At 57.4% G+C, this 15,937-nt stretch overlaps 4 protein-coding genes across 4 annotated transcripts; 2 read left to right on the top strand and 2 right to left on the bottom strand.

Annotated features, from left to right (window-relative positions):
• Positions 1–134: 134 nt before the first annotated feature.
• On the top strand, positions 135–2,099 carry PHSY_002354 (hypothetical protein; the record flags this gene model as incomplete). Its single annotated transcript, XM_012332978.1, has 1 exon — positions 135–2,099. The coding sequence occupies one exon, from the start codon at positions 135–137 to the stop codon at positions 2,097–2,099; it is 1,965 nt and encodes a 654-aa protein (XP_012188368.1).
• A 73-nt stretch (positions 2,100–2,172) lies between these two features.
• PHSY_002353 (hypothetical protein) lies at positions 2,173–3,176 on the bottom strand (the record flags this gene model as incomplete). Its single annotated transcript, XM_012332977.1, has 4 exons — positions 2,173–2,332; positions 2,422–2,547; positions 2,649–2,924; positions 3,052–3,176. The coding sequence occupies 4 exons, from the start codon at positions 3,174–3,176 to the stop codon at positions 2,173–2,175; spliced, it is 687 nt and encodes a 228-aa protein (XP_012188367.1).
• A 578-nt stretch (positions 3,177–3,754) lies between these two features.
• PHSY_002352 (hypothetical protein) lies at positions 3,755–12,783 on the bottom strand (the record flags this gene model as incomplete). Its single annotated transcript, XM_012332976.1, has 4 exons — positions 3,755–10,266; positions 10,355–10,435; positions 10,557–11,000; positions 12,558–12,783. 4 exons carry the CDS (start codon positions 12,781–12,783, stop codon positions 3,755–3,757), a joined length of 7,263 nt encoding a protein of 2,420 aa, XP_012188366.1.
• Positions 12,784–13,364: 581 nt separating this feature from the next.
• On the top strand, positions 13,365–15,170 carry PHSY_002351 (nuclease; the record flags this gene model as incomplete). Its single annotated transcript, XM_012332975.1, has 1 exon — positions 13,365–15,170. The coding sequence occupies one exon, from the start codon at positions 13,365–13,367 to the stop codon at positions 15,168–15,170; it is 1,806 nt and encodes a 601-aa protein (XP_012188365.1).
• Between the last annotated feature and the right edge of the window lie 767 nt (positions 15,171–15,937).

The raw sequence follows: 15,937 nt of genomic DNA, 5'->3' as shown, positions 1-15,937 counted from the left end.
GGCTGCTCTCCGACTGATTGACAGCATTGCCGTTCTTTCCCTTTCCTTGTTGTTCTTCTTCACCACCATCTCAGACACTCGCCTGCTACGTCGCGAGCAGCATTCGGTCGACGCCGTCGGATCCCTCTCCGGTGATGTACCCGGCGTACGCAACCGCCTACCAAGGCGTGGAGGCTGGCCCCTCTCGTCCACGTCTCGACCCACCTCGTGCTCCATCACCTTCCGAGCTCGGCCTCAAACCCAAAAAGCGCCGGCGCCTTCAGTTCTCCTCTGAACTTCGCAGCAACGCCATCCAGCGATACAATCCGGATGGCACCGAGACCGTCGAATACCTCCATCAGCAATCCACCCAACGACTAAAACGCAAATGGGACAGCATCTTTGAACGTTTCAAGGATGCGCACCTGCAGGACCAAGACGAGATCTACCTGGGCAACCGTGCCAACGGCGAACCCATTGTTGTGGTCAAAGACAGGGGCAGCTTGAGGAGCTTGAGGCAGAGCATGGAATTTGGCGTGTTCATCAAGGATGAGGAGCTTCAGGGCTGGAAGGATCGACCAGAAGCCAGAGAGATGCAAGAGCAGGAAGACGAGTACGAGGATGAGTTCGATCCGCCACATGCGCCTATACATCCATCGCAGCTGGTAGGTGCATCGAGTAGCGAGTCAGAGCAAGACGAGGATGATCCAGCAACGAACGATCCAGATCTGCGCGAGTTCCTGCAGGCCGAGGCAAGGCGCAAAGCTATGCTTGGCAGACCTGACGAGGGCAATGGCGAGGGAGAAGAGGAGGATGAGGTCATCGACTTTGGACATCCCATGTGGAATACCTACGAGCCTGCACAGGTGGCTCCAAAAGCCTCACCGAAGCCATCAACTACAGCTCGCCGACCAGACCGATCGAACGCGTTGCCCCGAGCGACACCAGACGCGCCAGACCTCATCACCTCATCTTCGGAAGACGAAAACGACTCTGACATCGCCACAGTGCACAGCGACTCGGACGAAGAGCTCATTGACTCCGTCCGTACCAAGCGTCAAAACATCGAAGAGCTACTTAAGTGCACAGCGCCCTTCGAAACTTTGCCGTACAACGATATCTTTGGACTGGCTGACCTGCTGAAGATTTCGGATAATACTTCGCGTCTTTACGTCGATCTCGTGTCGGATGACGACGACGAGGAGGAGAAGATTGTCAAGGTAGAGAAGGCGGCCGTGGAGGCAATCGAGGTCAATGGCTCGCTGCCGAGTTCTACGCGAGGAGAACCGGGTATCGAGAGCTCCGACAAGATCGACGTGATCGAGATCAGCAGCTCTTTGCCCACGACAAGCCCTCTACGCATCGTCAGCTCTCTGCCAAATTCATCAATCGTCGCCGATGCAACTTCCTCGCCGTTGTCGGAGATGCCGTGTTCACGAGGATCTTCGGTGGTGGCTGTCGCGCCTCCTTCCTTGCGAGCCCTGTCGCCTTCACGGACATCGTCACCTTTGGGGCACAGATCGCCTTCTGTACATAGCTCGGATGAGCAAGTGGCTGAGATTCGCCTTCCGTCCAGCTTTCCGTCGATGCAAAGCACGCAGCCTAGTCAATCGCACGCGCGTGAAGCGACGCCACCTGCAGCTTCCTTTCGCGACACACCAAAACCAGCTACGCTAGCACGGACGATATCTGATACCCCAGCGCAGGTCTTGCCTCGTCGCGAAAGCCACTCGCCGATACATACGCCTTCCTGCCAGCTCTCAATTCCTGATCGTCACGTCGCATCATCAACACCGTTGAGCGCCTCGCCGTTCAAGCTACCCACATCTACCAGCGCACCCCTCCTCACATCAGACTCCTCATCTAAGCGTGACCGCCAACATCACTCGTCCACGTCCTCCAAGCATCGCTCATCAGATCGACCCACCAAACACCGCAGCCATCGTCACAGCAGCGGCAGCAGCACTGGCGGGGCTTCGCATCGCAACTCACGCTTCGAAGAACCCCCCCACTCCTCCGATCTCGATTCCACAAACCGCAAAAGCAAGAAGAGAAAATGTGGTGGACCGGGGCAGTGCAAAAAGACATTCTGCCTGGAATGTGCTAGTGCTTTACGATGATGGTTTCTTGCTCGCAACAAGTTTTCTGATTTCTAAAAGACAACGAAGAGAGAGACGGGATGTGAGGGATCGTTTAGGCTTTGAGGTTGAAGAGGGTCTTGTTGCGGACGAGGAGTTGCTCGATCAAGAGGGTGCAAGCTTGTTCTTTGGGGTCCTTGATGGAGCCTGCGAATTCAAAGTTGGTTGCGGAGAGGTGGTCGAACGTGACGGTGACTGTGAAGGAGAGTGAGTGGCTGTGTGAGTGGGAAAGGACGAGATGTTCGAGGATGTCAGTTTTTGACTTCTTTGAGAGCGGAGAGGGTGGGTGTGGGGGAGGACTTACGCAGCACCAGTGGAGGTGTGGTTGAACGTGGGATCGTCTACGCTCATCTGAGCGGCGTATTCTGTTCGAACCCCAAGAACGATCCAGTCCGTCAGCTCTGCTACAAACATTCGTTGCCACTGCCGACTGAGATGGGCAGAAACTCACCATGAAGCTGTGAAACACTCGACCTGCTCTTATCCCACATCACCGCTCTACCCTTCCCCTTCCCCCTGATCTTTACGTACAATGGAACATCATTCGTATCTTCCTCCGAACTATCTTCTCCACCAACGATTCCTCCAAAGGTTCCATCTGGGATAATGCCGAATGCCTCGGACATGGTCTTTCTCTTGGGTGTAGTGGGGGAGGCGGTGGAGGTGGAGGAAGTGTCCTTGTGCGGGAAGGCGGTGCTGAGGTAGTCCGGGATGGATTGACCTCCAGCAGCGAAGAGGTTGGCCGACGTGCGGGTTGTGGGACTATCAGGGTCGGACATCTTGATCAAGTGTGATTCGCTACGAGCTCTAGATGAGGTGATTGCTGTCGAGATCTCACGATGGGGGGCGAAGGAAGGTAGAGGGCAGCGAAGCGATCCAAGTCAATCCTATATATGTCTTCCTCCTTCCTCCGCACCGCCCCCACTTCCCGCACCTTGCCCCTTCTCCTCCTTCACCCGAGCTGAGCAGTCCTGATACCCAATCTTCAAAGCCTTGTATGCTGCAGACAAAGCCTTCCGCAGCTGCGAAAGTCCTTCGCCGTTGATAGTCAGAAGACATCCGACAAATGCGCAGCCCCGCCAAGAACCCTGTTTCGCAAATTGACAGCCGCGCGCTCGCGTACCCGGGCACGTGTGTGTCAAACCCCTCATCTCCCTTTCCCATCTCCACCTCATTTCGGCACCTTCCACCGAACCTTACTTCCGATAACAACCTTGTGCTCCCGCAGACACACATCACTTCGTCGAGTCGGGAAACCACTTTATTGCAGTCACAAAAAGGAGATTTTCTATAACGGTGAAGCTGAGCACAGGAGAAGACCAACAAAAGCATACGAGAAAAAGGAAACAAAAGGGAGAAACGCCGCAACTGCTCTACTGTTTGAGGAAAGATGAGACAACCCCTCAGTCGTCTCAAGCAGACCTTGGTCCAGAGTGGCAGCGCGGCATGTAGAATCGTGTGTGTATAGGGGGTCTTGATGTCGAGAAAGTTGTGGAATGCCTTCAAAGACGACTGGTCGAACGGTCGCGGTAGAGGATGCAAGCGGATCCCTCAATCCGATGCTGCCTCCATCCTGGACAGAGTCCTGCCGCAAAGGAAACAAGCCCCAGACATCAACCAAGACTATCGGCGCGTGTTTACTTCAACGAAGCAGCCAACTGCGCCCTGAGTTCAGGATCCAATGTCGAGATCTGAGCCAAGATGTACTGAGCCTTCAACTGCTTGCTCGCCGCCAGCAACTGACCAGCCGATGCCTCCAGATGCTCAGCCACCGCCTTGTCATCATCGCTCGCCGCCGCGCCCACGAACTGTCGCAGAACGGCCACCCTCTCCACGTGCTTCAGCACCGGGTTCGCCTCCGCGATCGTTCGCTCAGCAGCGACCTCGGTCAACCTCCTCCTCAGACGCCAGTAGAAGTAGCGCCTTGCGTTCTCCCACGGCAGCGCCGATCGCAACACTCCAGTGGCAAGCATGCGTCCTGCACGGTCGTGCGCATCGGCGTACTCGGTAGCGATCGCCGTGAAGATGGGCGCGAGCTGCTTCTCCCGCTCCGCCAACGCCTTGCGCGCGGTGGTCTGGGCAGTAAAGTCGGTCGCCTCGGCAGCTTCCTTGCTGAGCTTGGCGTAGACGCTGTCGAGACGCTCCATGGTTGCGCGCTGCTTGTCGGCACGGTACTTGATCTCGACGAGACCCGATGCCTCGAGCACACCACCGCGGGCGCTGTTGACGTCGGCCGACATCTCGATCATGCCGTTGTCGTTGATCGCAGAGTCGACCACAACCCACGAACCACCGCGCAGCTCACCCATGGGCGGAATGTGAACAAACACGGGCTGCTTGTACGACGAGAGACCGTCGACGATCTTGGAACCCTGCTTGAGGATCTCGTCGTACATGTCCTGCTGACCACCCGAGAATCCACGCCAGTTGGCCAGGATGACGAGGGGAAGACCCTCCTTGTCAAAGTCCCAGATGGCTTGGGCAGTCTTGTACGCCGAGTTGGGGTACCACACCTGACCGGCTTCCATGATGCGCTGCTCGGTCGAGTTGGGGTTGGCAGGGTCGGCGGGGACGACACGCTCGAGCGTGCGGGTCTCGACAGCAATGACACCGACGGGAATACCGCCGAGGCGAGCGCGACCGGTGACGACCGAAGTGGCCCAGCCACCGAGGGTCTCGACGAACGAGCCTTCGTCGAACAGACCGGTGAGCTTGCTGCCGTCTTCCGCCTTGGTACCGTTAATGAGCCATCGTGGGTCGTAAGGACCGCGAGGAGGCTGGTAGGTGACGGCACGATCCCAGCTGTCGGTGGTGGGCATGATCGGAAGAGGTCCGTTGCGCTGAGCAGGAACGTACGACATCCAGTTGACAAAGGCCTTCACAGCGTCCAAGTCATCCTGAGCAGTGAGGTGCGAGACACCGTTCTTGTACATGATCTGAGGACCGCCGAGCTGCAAGTTTGAGGTGTACACCTCACGTCCAAGCAACTTGTTGAGCGCCTGGTAACCAGTGAGGATCAATGGCGATCCCTCGACCTGGATGACACGCTCGCCGAGACGAGCAAGGTAGGCACCGATACCGACACTTCGTCCAGTGACGATGGTGGCGGTAAAGATTTGGTCCTTGGCGCGGCTGGTCTCACCCGCGATGAGACCACTGCCCGACAAGCACTCGACACCGAGACCCTCGTGAGGCTTGCCGATGATATCGGTGATGATGTTGTGGATGGTGCCGTCGGCTGCTTGAACGGGCTTGGTCATGACGCTGTTGGGCGTCTTGGCTTGAACAGCCTGAAGCGACTGTTCATCGAGATAAATGTACTCGAAGCCTTTGGCGGGGTCGTCGCCGACGAACTTGACCTTGAACAGGTCGAGAGCCTCGGTGGCCAAGCCGATACGGGCACCCGAGTTGGCCGAGATATAGAGACGAGGCACGCCAAGCTCACGGGCCAGCTTGGAGGCAGCAGCGAAGAAGCGGTCCTCAATAGGGCCGAAGGAACCGGCTTGGATGGTGACATCGTTTCCGATGACCACAAGCTTGCGTCCAGTCGGGTACTCAGGGGTGAGCACCTCGACGAGCCAAGCGACCATGCCGATGGTGTTCATACCGGGGGCTCGCTTGACCTCGCGCAGGTTCTCCTGCTCGTCCAGGACCAGCTCAACAGCCGACTTGATGACCTCGCCGGGAATCTTGCTGGCGGCGACCTTCCTCCACGACGCGCGCACGGCCTGACCGAGGACGTCGATGAAGTCGTACACGAACGTGGTCTGCAGAGCGTGGGCGCGCGAACGTCGCGACTGGAGTGCCACCTTGGTGGTGTAGGCAAAGTGAGCGCTCTGAGCGTTGAGCGTGGCCTCCTTGCCCGCAGGCGCGATGCCGCGGAGGACGACAGAGCCGTCGTCGGCAGCAATCTCCTCGTAGGACTCGTAGCGCACCACGAGACCGGTCTCGTTGGTGACGAAAGCTCGGATGGGGCGAGGCTCGCCGTTGGGACCGTTGAGGATCATGCGGATCTCGGCACCGGTGATGCGGAGACGGAAGAAGCGGGTGCCATGTCGCTCAAGGAAGCCGGCGATGGCCTTCTCAACATCTTCCAGGCTGACGTCGAGCTGGTAGATGAACGACATGAAGATGTGCGAAGCATCGGCGGTGCGGTACTCGGCCTGGCCGAGCGCAACCTCGATGACGTTGAGAATGTCGTTGACGATGCGGTCCGACTCGGAGACGAGGTAGGCGGCCATATCGCCCTGAACGCGTCCAGGACGCACGAGCGAACGGACAAAGAAACGGGTGTCGGCCGAGTTCTGGATACCACGGGCAAAGTAGAGGTGGATGGTCGAGGACGAGACCGGCACAGGAGTGAGCTCGAAGTTCTTGCTGACCCTGTCGAGCTCAAGCTGGTAGGCAAGCGCGGGCTCGATGTTGCGGATAGCCTTCTCCTCGGTCCAGAGGCCCTGCTCGTTAGGACGGAAGGTAGCGAAGAAGGGATACATGCCGGGCTGGCAGAGCAGGTAGGTGACGCGGCGAACGCGGGCAGCACCGAACTCCTTGCTGCAAGCGTTGGTGTACTGGGCAAGCTTGCTGCGGACCTCGGCATCGACAAAGTCGGTTTGGTCCACCACAGCAACATTGAGCACGTTGATGGGCGCACCGCTGGACCCGGACGACTTGAAGAATTTGAGTACCTTGGGGAGGAGGTCAGGAATGTCGCCGACGTCGGCACAGCTGGTCATGGCACCAGTGCGGAGCTCGTGGATGGGGCGAGCCCTCTTGTTGTCCATCATGGAGAGATCGCTAATGGACACCTGGCGCTCACGCTCCTTGAGCGAGTTCGCGCTTCGCGGCAGCTGGAACTGCCAGGTGAGCACGGCACGCTCCTCGACGTCAAAGTCCTCGACGGCGTAGTCGAAGTTGACGATCTCGTAAGCACGGTAAGCACGAACCACGTAGGTGCAGAGCGCAGCGAAAGCGACGTGGTGCTCGCGGTGGCCAAAGAAGCTGTGCAACACATCGTAGACGCTGTATTGCGAGTCGCTGAGCTCGCGGAGAACCTCGAGCGAAGGAGCGTGGTACTCGTCGTCACCACCGTACTTGGAGGAGGTGACCGAGCCACGGAGAATGGCCTGCATCTGAGCAGAACGGTCGGCCAAGCTGGGCATGTCGGCGTCCAGCGAGACCTCACGGGCCTTGAGGGCGACAGGTGCGGTCGACTTGCCCTGAAGCGAAGCAAGCTTGCGCAGAGCCTCGATCATCTGAGCGCCGCTCGTACGCGAGACGAGCGAGGTGCCCTTGATGTGCTTGTCGAGAAGGGTGAGCAGCAGAGCGTTCTTGCGGTTGATACCGTTGCGCGAAGTTTGAAGAGCAACGACCTTGTCGAGGTCGCCATCGGCCTTGAGACGGAGCTCGAGCACGACGTCAGCCTCACCGGTGAACTGAGACTCGATGTCGTAGTACTTCTGGAGGAACGAGGCGAGAACGTTGCCTTCGTGAGCCTTGAGACCGCCAGCGTAGGCCTCAAAGAGCTGGTAGAGCGGGGAAATGGTGATCTGCACCTGACCACGGATGGCAGGGTCCACGCTGTCACGGAGGAAGTTCTCGGTGAGCTTGCGCAGACGAGCGGCGGGGAACTCGATGTTCTTCGAGTGCCCCATCTCGATCGTGTTGCGCACCGCCTCCTCGAGCCTGGCAGGGATACGGCCACCCAAGCTGGACAGGATCTGAGAGGCCTGGCCGTAAGGCAGCTCGGGGTTGCGAAGCGTCTCGATGAGCTCCTTGATGACGGCCTGCATGCGGAAGCTCTGATCGTAACCGTCGAGAATGTCGTTGAGCACCTCAACAAGAGCGGTGTAGCGCTGGTGGGGCTTGTTGCCGACGATGACGGGCATGCCAAAGTCGGGAAGTTGACCAGCAAAGGGCTTGGCGTGCTGCACACGACTAGGGTCATCGAGCGAGAGAATGCCAATGATGTCTCCGGGGCTGAGAGCAACACCGGCGGTCTTGACAAACGAGACGACACCGTCCTCGGCGGCAACGAGTGGCAGGTACATCTTCATGACCTCGATCTCGGCAATGGCCTGGTTGGCCTTGACGTGGTCACCGGACTCGACGAGGAAGCGGACGAGCTTACCAGGCGAGGGCGAACGGATCTGGGTAGGATCGTTCTCCTGCTCGATGAGGCAGGTCTTGGAGTCGACCATGAGACGAGTCATGCCGACCTCCTCACGCCAGTAGACGGGGTGCGACTTGCCGGACAGACCAATGAGCAGACCGCCGTCGGTAAGAGGTCGCAGCTGAACGAGCGTACGTCCACCGTTGAGATAAAGGACCCAGCCAGAGACGGAGCTGCGCGTGGCGGTGAAGTTGTACTTGACGTTCTCGTAGATGAAGTCGATGGAGAAGACAGTCTTGATAGTGTCGCGAGGTGGCACCTGACCCTTGTTCAGGATGCGCTTGTACTCGTCCTCGCACTCGCGAGCAAGCAAGTGAGCCTTGACGGCAGCACCGCAGATGACAGCAAGGTCGGCAGGAGGTCGCTCGGCGGTGAGACGGTCCTGGATGAGGCCGTCGAGCCAGCCGGTGGTGATCTTGTTGGATTCGAAAGCGTCGGTCTCGAGCAGCTTGATGAGGTACTCGACGGTGGTACGGAAATCACCGCGAATCGAGAGCTCCTTGAGCGAGATGACCATCTGCTTTCGAGCCTCGGATCGGTCGGCGCCGTAGGCGAAGATGTGACCGAACTGCGAGTCGGCGTACTCGTGGAGAGCACCGCTGGTACCGACCGAGAAGTATCCCCAGGTGGAGGTGCTGGATCGGAAGTTGAGCTCGGTGAGGGCACCCATGCCGGGCTTGAAACCGGTATCGGGGTTCTCGGCGGTGATACGGCAAGCGACGACGTGGCCCTGAGGCTGAGGCTTGCGCTGCGTCTTGAACGATTCGGGGCTGGAAAAGTCAAAGTCGATCACCTCGTTGCCGCGAGGGTCCATGCCGTAGAGGGTTCGAATGTCGCGGATCGAGTAGAGCGGGATACCCATGGCAACCTGGAGCTGGGCGGCGGGGATGTTGACGCCGGAGACCATCTCGGTGGTAGGATGCTCGACCTGGAGACGAGGGTTGAGCTCCAAGAAGGCATAATCGCCCGACTCGGGAGAGTAGAGCCACTCGACGGTACCGGCAGAGACGTAGCCGACGAGCTTGGCGAGACGCACGGCAGCCTTCTCCATGGCCTCTCGGGCATCCTCAGGAGCGATGGTGACGGGAGCTTCCTCGATAATCTTTTGGTGACGACGCTGGACGGAGCAGTCACGACCAAAGATGCTGATGGCGTTGCCGTACTGGTCGGCAAGCAGCTGCACCTCGAGATGGCGAGCCTGCCCGGCGAGCTTCATAACAAAGACGGGCGAGCCGGGGACCTCACCGAGAACGGCGTTGTAGAGCTGCTTGAATTCTTCGCCGTTGGTGCACTTTCGGATGCCCTTTCCTCCACCACCCTCGGAAGCCTTGATCATGACGGGGTAGCCGATCTTTTCGGCCTTCTCGAGACCCTCTTCGGCGGTGTGGATGCAGGCCTGCTGGTAGACGTCATCGGAGACGGTGAGGAAGCCCTGCTCGCTCATCATGGTCTCCTTGATGCCCGTACCGGACCAGGGCATGCATGGCACATCGGCATGCTGGGCAACGATGGTGGACGAGATCTTGTCACCGAGCGAGCGCATGGCCGAACCGGGAGGACCGATGAAGATGATTTTGTGCTTGGAGGCAGCGAGCGACTCGGGAAGTCGCGGGTTCTCGGAGGCGTGACCCCAACCGGCCCACACGGCATGGACACCGGCTCGCTCTGCGACATCGACGATGAGGTCGACATTGGCGTAGTTGTTGTTGTTGGAGCCACCGGGCACCTCTACGTACTGGTCAGCCATACGGATGTAGTCGGCGTTGACCTTGAGATCCTCGGGGGTAGCCATGACGGTGAATTCAATGGCGCGTTCATCGCCAAAGGTCTCGTAAGCCCATTTTCGGATGGAACGGATCTCCTTGACGGCGGCGATACCGTTGTTGCAGATGAGCACCTTGGTGATGACACTGTGACCGCCCTGCTTGCGGATGAAGTCGGCAACTGCGCCAGCGGGAGCGGTCTCGAGCGGGTTTCCGCCTGGAATTGCAGAGCACGTACACAGTCAGAGGTCAGCATATGTTTCCTTTCAGGTCCATCGAGCTCTCGACCGTTCTCAGGTACTTACCGATAAAGTGGCTGACGGCCTTGTGGTCCGGGGGCGGCATATTGAAGATTGTCCGATTAGGAAGACACTGGGAATCGGAGACTGAGACGATGAGAATTTATTTCCAGATGAAAAACCGGAGGAGGGATACACGTAGTCGCTGGAAGGGCGATGGGACAAGTCCTTGTTTGGCTTATTCGACGTTCGAGAGAGGGAGCTCGACCGCGGCGAATGCGACCGATGTTGTGGTGATAGAAGAGGAAGACTGAGGGGTTCTTGACGTAGTGTTTAACGGCAAGGAGAGATGATGCGGCGACAAATCTCTTCGGTGGTCTGCGACTGTCAGCTGGAGGGACGAGCTGAGCAGAGAGGTTTTGTGTGGGCTGCAGCAAGAAGATCAAGGGTGAGGGAAACCTTGATGATGATGCGACGAGTGCGAAAGGAGTCGGAGCACTTATGGACGGTGAGTCGATGGTGTTGACGATCACAGCAAGGCGTGAGAATCTGGAGGGAGGAGGAGGAGGGATGATGGTGTCGGTAGTTGCGACAGTGATGGTGAGGGGAGAAGGAGCAGCTGCGCCGAGGGAAGTGATGATATCAAGATCTGCTGGGTGACCCGACGAGTCTCGGAAGGGCCGACGCAAACAAGGTTTCTGGTGGTCCGATGCTGTGTTGGAGGAGAAGGGGTGGTCGAGGCGAAACCAATTTTTTGGAAGAAAGACACACAGACACACACGGAGAGATGCACATCAAAAAGCATCTGGTCAAGGCGGAACTAGCGGCACACACAGTGTCAGCCGCCAGGGACGAGATTTGCAAGCTGGCTGAAGCGCATCCTGCACTTGCATGTCGGCCTATGATGACCGCCAAAACCATCCCGACTGTCGAATTTGTCTTCTCGTGAGCCAGTATAAGCAACAGCGACAGCATCAGCATCAGCATCACCGCTCTGCAATGCTGTTGTCGATTTGCATCAGGATGCACTGACCAGACACGAAAAGCGAGGAACACGTTATGCAGCCTTCCAAAAGTTGACATCGCCCGTGCCTTTTTTGCTCAACATTTCCAAAGCAAGAAAAATCCACATCAACACCCACAGCAAATGCCAAAATCTGCCTCGGCTAAGCTTATCCTCTCCAAGACCCTTTTTTTGCTTTTTGGCCTACCCTGTGCCTTCGCCATCACCTTTGCGAAACGCGCTCTCTCTGACCCTGTTGTTCCCCCACCCAAGCAATCGCTTCGCTGCCTCCACAGTGGACATTTTGGCTGTTGGTCAGTGGTGCGGAATTATTTTTATATTCGAATATGATTTAAAAATAAATAGACCGGCAGCCCGCTTCCTCTGCCCCAAACGAAGCGACTGGCGCATATCATCATCGATTTGGATTGATCGTTGCATTGGAATACCGAACCGGCTCTCCACTCTACCCGCTTACCTGCTCTTCGCATGCTTTGCGATAGAACATTCGAGCAAGCCGACCGTATCACTTGGGCTTCGTCGTTGCTGATAAGACCATGCTCCATGCTCTCCATACCTCGCTGAAAGCTGCTTGCGAAAGCAGAAGCGGTGTTTCGAAAGAACAGAGAGAGAGGGGCAGGGTTGGCGTTCCGAAATCAGACGTTGTAATTGACCGCGAACTACAAATCCGACGCGCTTTGTGCTGCCTCCCGAGAGCTTGTGTCTTTTCGGTGTTCCACTCTCGATGATCTCTGGTCAGACTGGAGCTCTGACAAGCCTGTCGAGGGTCAGAGTTCCTTTTCGTATCTACCATGATGATTCGAGAGAAAGGTCCTCCCGAGAGTGTCGTCGAAAGTGTCGTTTCGACGACATCGCACTAGCAACATACGAGCTGATGTTGGGAAGAATCAACCGACCAGCAGCCGAGTCGGGTGGTGCGTTTCTAACACTATCGGGCCAGCCTCACCCGATCTTGGAGCGGATTGTACCGGGATGCGTGGGGTTGCATTCTGTGGTCGTTTCTCTCTTTCAAGGCAACACAATGTGGGATGGGGGCAGAGCCATGGTTGGGTGGTCTCCACGCCGGCACCAGTACGAATCTGACTTACCAAAAGTTCGATATCGTCGCCCTCAGTTGTTGGGGGCGCCGGCTAAAAGCGAAAATAAATTAGAATAAATTGAAGAAGAAAGTCTCTGCACAATTTGGCAGGTGGACGTGAGGAAGCAAGAGCTCTCTAGAAGACCACAGCATCACAGTGCACTTACACCTTTGCCGTTTGCCTCTTGGCTCGTCCAAGATCTCGGTCTGCAATGCCGACCCGCTTGGCGCGGCGATTGGTGCAGCATACCACACGCCGGCAGCATCTCGCCCTGCTCCTGCTTCTAGTGTGCCACGATGTGAGAGGTTTGCTCCGGTCAACAGTCTGTGCCGAATCTCGCCGACTCTTGACAGGCAGATGCCTTGACACGACCAAATGCCGCCCACGTCCATGAGCTGGGGTCGATGATGTCTCGTTGCACTCTGATTTCGATGCGGTTACATCCTTGGCACTCCTACTCCACGCACGCTTTGTATGGTCCTGCGTCTCAGTCAAAGCCTTTTTGAAAGGCTTCCGGGGCAGCTGGATTGACACGAAGCCTGTCTGTAGCATAGACCTCCCGCTTCAGATGCTGTAGCTGACCCTTTGTTTAGCGTCAATTTCTTCCGCGTAGATAAAATTGTCATTTTGGCCCTGAAAAAAATGGCATCGAAAAAGGGGGTCCAATAATGCTGCTGGAGCGTGTCGCCGACCGAGACATTGTGACGGCTGCGCACTGCAGCGCGATTCGCCGCGTGTCACCTTCCTTTTTGTGAGTGTTGTACTCCACACGACAGCCGCGTGTTTGCAAATCTAGCGTTGGGCTAAGGCTGAGTCGCCCAAGGTGCAGCCTCCATCATCCCATCGATCAACACCACGCAACTGCGTTCACTGTCCACATCCGATGGCTGTGTGCATCGGCACGTGCTGCATCATCGGGCACTGCCGAAGCTCCCCTTGAAGTCTGCGCGCACGTCGCTCATTCGACGGCAATATGAGCGACGAGACCAACAGCTCAGCCGGCGGCAACACCCTCTGGCTCACCTTCCTCGCAGCCTGGACCGAAGAAGCGCAGGCAAAGGGGTCCAAGGTGGCGCGCACCTATCGAAAGGCGCATCAATCGCTGGCAGTATGTCCGATCGAGTTCCAGCATCCATGCCAGACGACTCAGCTTGCGGGCATCGGCCCGACGATCGCAAACAAGCTCGAGCAAGAGTTGCAGAAGTGGTGCCAAGACAACGGTCGCACTATGCCGGAGCGACCCGTTCGTCAAGCGTCCTCCTCGAAGCAGACTATTGAGAACACAGATGCTGTCGGACCTGAACAGGAGTCGAGCGCTGCGGCCAAGAGGAAGCAGACAGGAGCAGCGGAACGTCCGACCAAAAAGAGAGCCTACGTGCCACAGCATCGATCCGGCGCCTACGGCCTGCTCGTCGGGCTATTCATCACAACGAGAGCCAGCAGCTCAACACGGCAGGAGAGGGTCTCGAAGACGCAGCTCATCAACGCGGCGAAGCCCTATTCAGACACTGAGTACGAAGTGGGAAGCTCATCGTCTCGATCCTCGGCTGCGGTTCCACTCTCGAGCCAGTATGGCACGTCGGGAGGTGCGGGCGGCTCCCGGTCGTTCTACACAGGCTGGACGAGTATCAAGACGCTCATCGCCAAGGGATACGTACTTCAATCGGGGAATCCGGCAAGGTACGCTCTCAGTGACGAAGGGTCGGCGATAGCAGAGACTCTAGCCAGAGACGCAGGTGTAGAGCACTCTGCAGCAGTAACAACAGCTGATGATGCTGGAGATTACGACGATGATGCGGAGCTCGCTGACGAGTGGTCAGACGGCGAACAGGAAGAGGCGCTGCAGGCGCGTGTATCGACGTTCGAACCAGAGGTGCTTGCGGCGGGTAGCTACACGATCCATCTGGTCGTCGACAATCGTGAGCGACATCGAGCGGGAAGGCGTCAGGAGAAGGAGCCCATCGCAACGCTGCTTCTCGAACGCGGCGTTGACACGGAGACGAGGGCGCTCGAGGTGGGCGATGCAGTCTGGATCGCACGTCGAAAGCAGCCAACGGGCCTGGAAGCCGACGAGGTGGTGCTGGATCACATCGTGGAGCGCAAGAGGCTCGACGATCTCACCAGCTCGATCCTGGACGGCAGATGGAGGGATCAAAAGTTTCGACTGTCGTCGTCTGGATTGTCCAGGGTGCTCTACTTGATCGAAGACTACGACGTGGAAAATCAGATGCGCAAGTTTGGACCGCAGATCCAGACTGCGCTGAGCAGCTCGCAAGTGGTGGACGGCTTCTTTGTCGAGCGCACATCTGGACTCACGGCGAGCATCGACTATCTGGCATCGATGGACGGCATGGTACGCAAGATCTACGAAGGTCAGGATTTGTCGGTGATACCCAGCGCCGTCATCTCCCGCTCGAGCTTCTTGGATACTCGGGAGGAGCTGCAGCGCAAATCTCCCACGGCCTCGATCCTGACATCGTTCGAGGCGTTTCAGGCGCTCAACAGCAAGAGCGGTGGGCTGACGTCCAAGGAGATCTTTGGCAAGATGCTGCTGTGCATCAAAGGGATGAGCGCGGAAAAGGTGCGCGAGGTGCTCACCATGTACAGCACGCTACGAGAGCTCACGGACGCGTACGAGGAGTTGGGCGAGGATGCGAACGAGGTCGAGACGATGCTGTCCACGCTTACAGAGAGTATGGATCAGCGGAAGAAGATCGGACCCGCGCTGAGTCGCAAGGTGGCCGAAATTGTGTTGACGCCTCGCTACGCAGCAGAGTGAGGCGGTGAAGCAGGTTCCTATTCGGTCCGCACAGACTGTCGACGTGTTCCATTCGCAAGACCTACGATCTCATCGTGTTCTCTCTCTGTATCCGTCAAAAGTCGGTCATTGTACCAAGATGTCTCAATGTAGGTCTGTGTTCATGGTCAGGCAACGAGCAAAAGGGATGCTGTTGCCTTATACGGCGGAGTGAGTGGGAGAGTGTCTAGTCGTGCGAGTGAGCAGACACCAGTGCCTTTCGGGTGAATTCGAGAGACCCTGATTGGCTAAGCGGAGCGCGTCAAAGGGTGAGATTTTGAGGGATTACAAATAGGCAACTGCAGAGCGCGACGTTGAGAAATTGAATTGGGAAGCTGGAGTTCCCGAAATTGAAGATGGCTTGGTTGAAATGTGCGGATGCGCTAGGTGTGCAGTGAGATGAAATTCAAGAAGAAAAACACGGTTGCAGATGGGCACAATGTTGTGGGAGAGTTATTTCAAATCAAAGGCATGGCAGCGCAGCGCAGCGACCAGTGCGAAGCGAAAATTCCCGCTCGAGAGATGAACCGGAACGACGAGACGAGCGAGTGAGAGAGACGCAGACAGCTCTCGGAATGGAAATTGTGCGCTCTGCAGCCACTTGTCAATATGCCCCGACTCGAAATTGAACACGGCAGCAGAGCGCGATGAAAGACAGAGTGTGAGGAATTCAAGGGTCGATCACAATCACACACACTGCGACCAGCAAGCAAGAACTTGGAGAGGCAAGCCAGAGAGCCAGAGAGCGC

Source organism: Pseudozyma hubeiensis (genome assembly GCF_000403515.1).
Source record: "Pseudozyma hubeiensis SY62 DNA, scaffold: PHS23, whole genome shotgun sequence".
In the NCBI taxonomy this organism is placed as follows: domain Eukaryota; kingdom Fungi; phylum Basidiomycota; class Ustilaginomycetes; order Ustilaginales; family Ustilaginaceae; genus Pseudozyma; species Pseudozyma hubeiensis.
The sequence above is the reverse complement of the archived record's forward strand: the minus strand, read 5'-3'. Positions and strand labels throughout refer to the sequence as shown.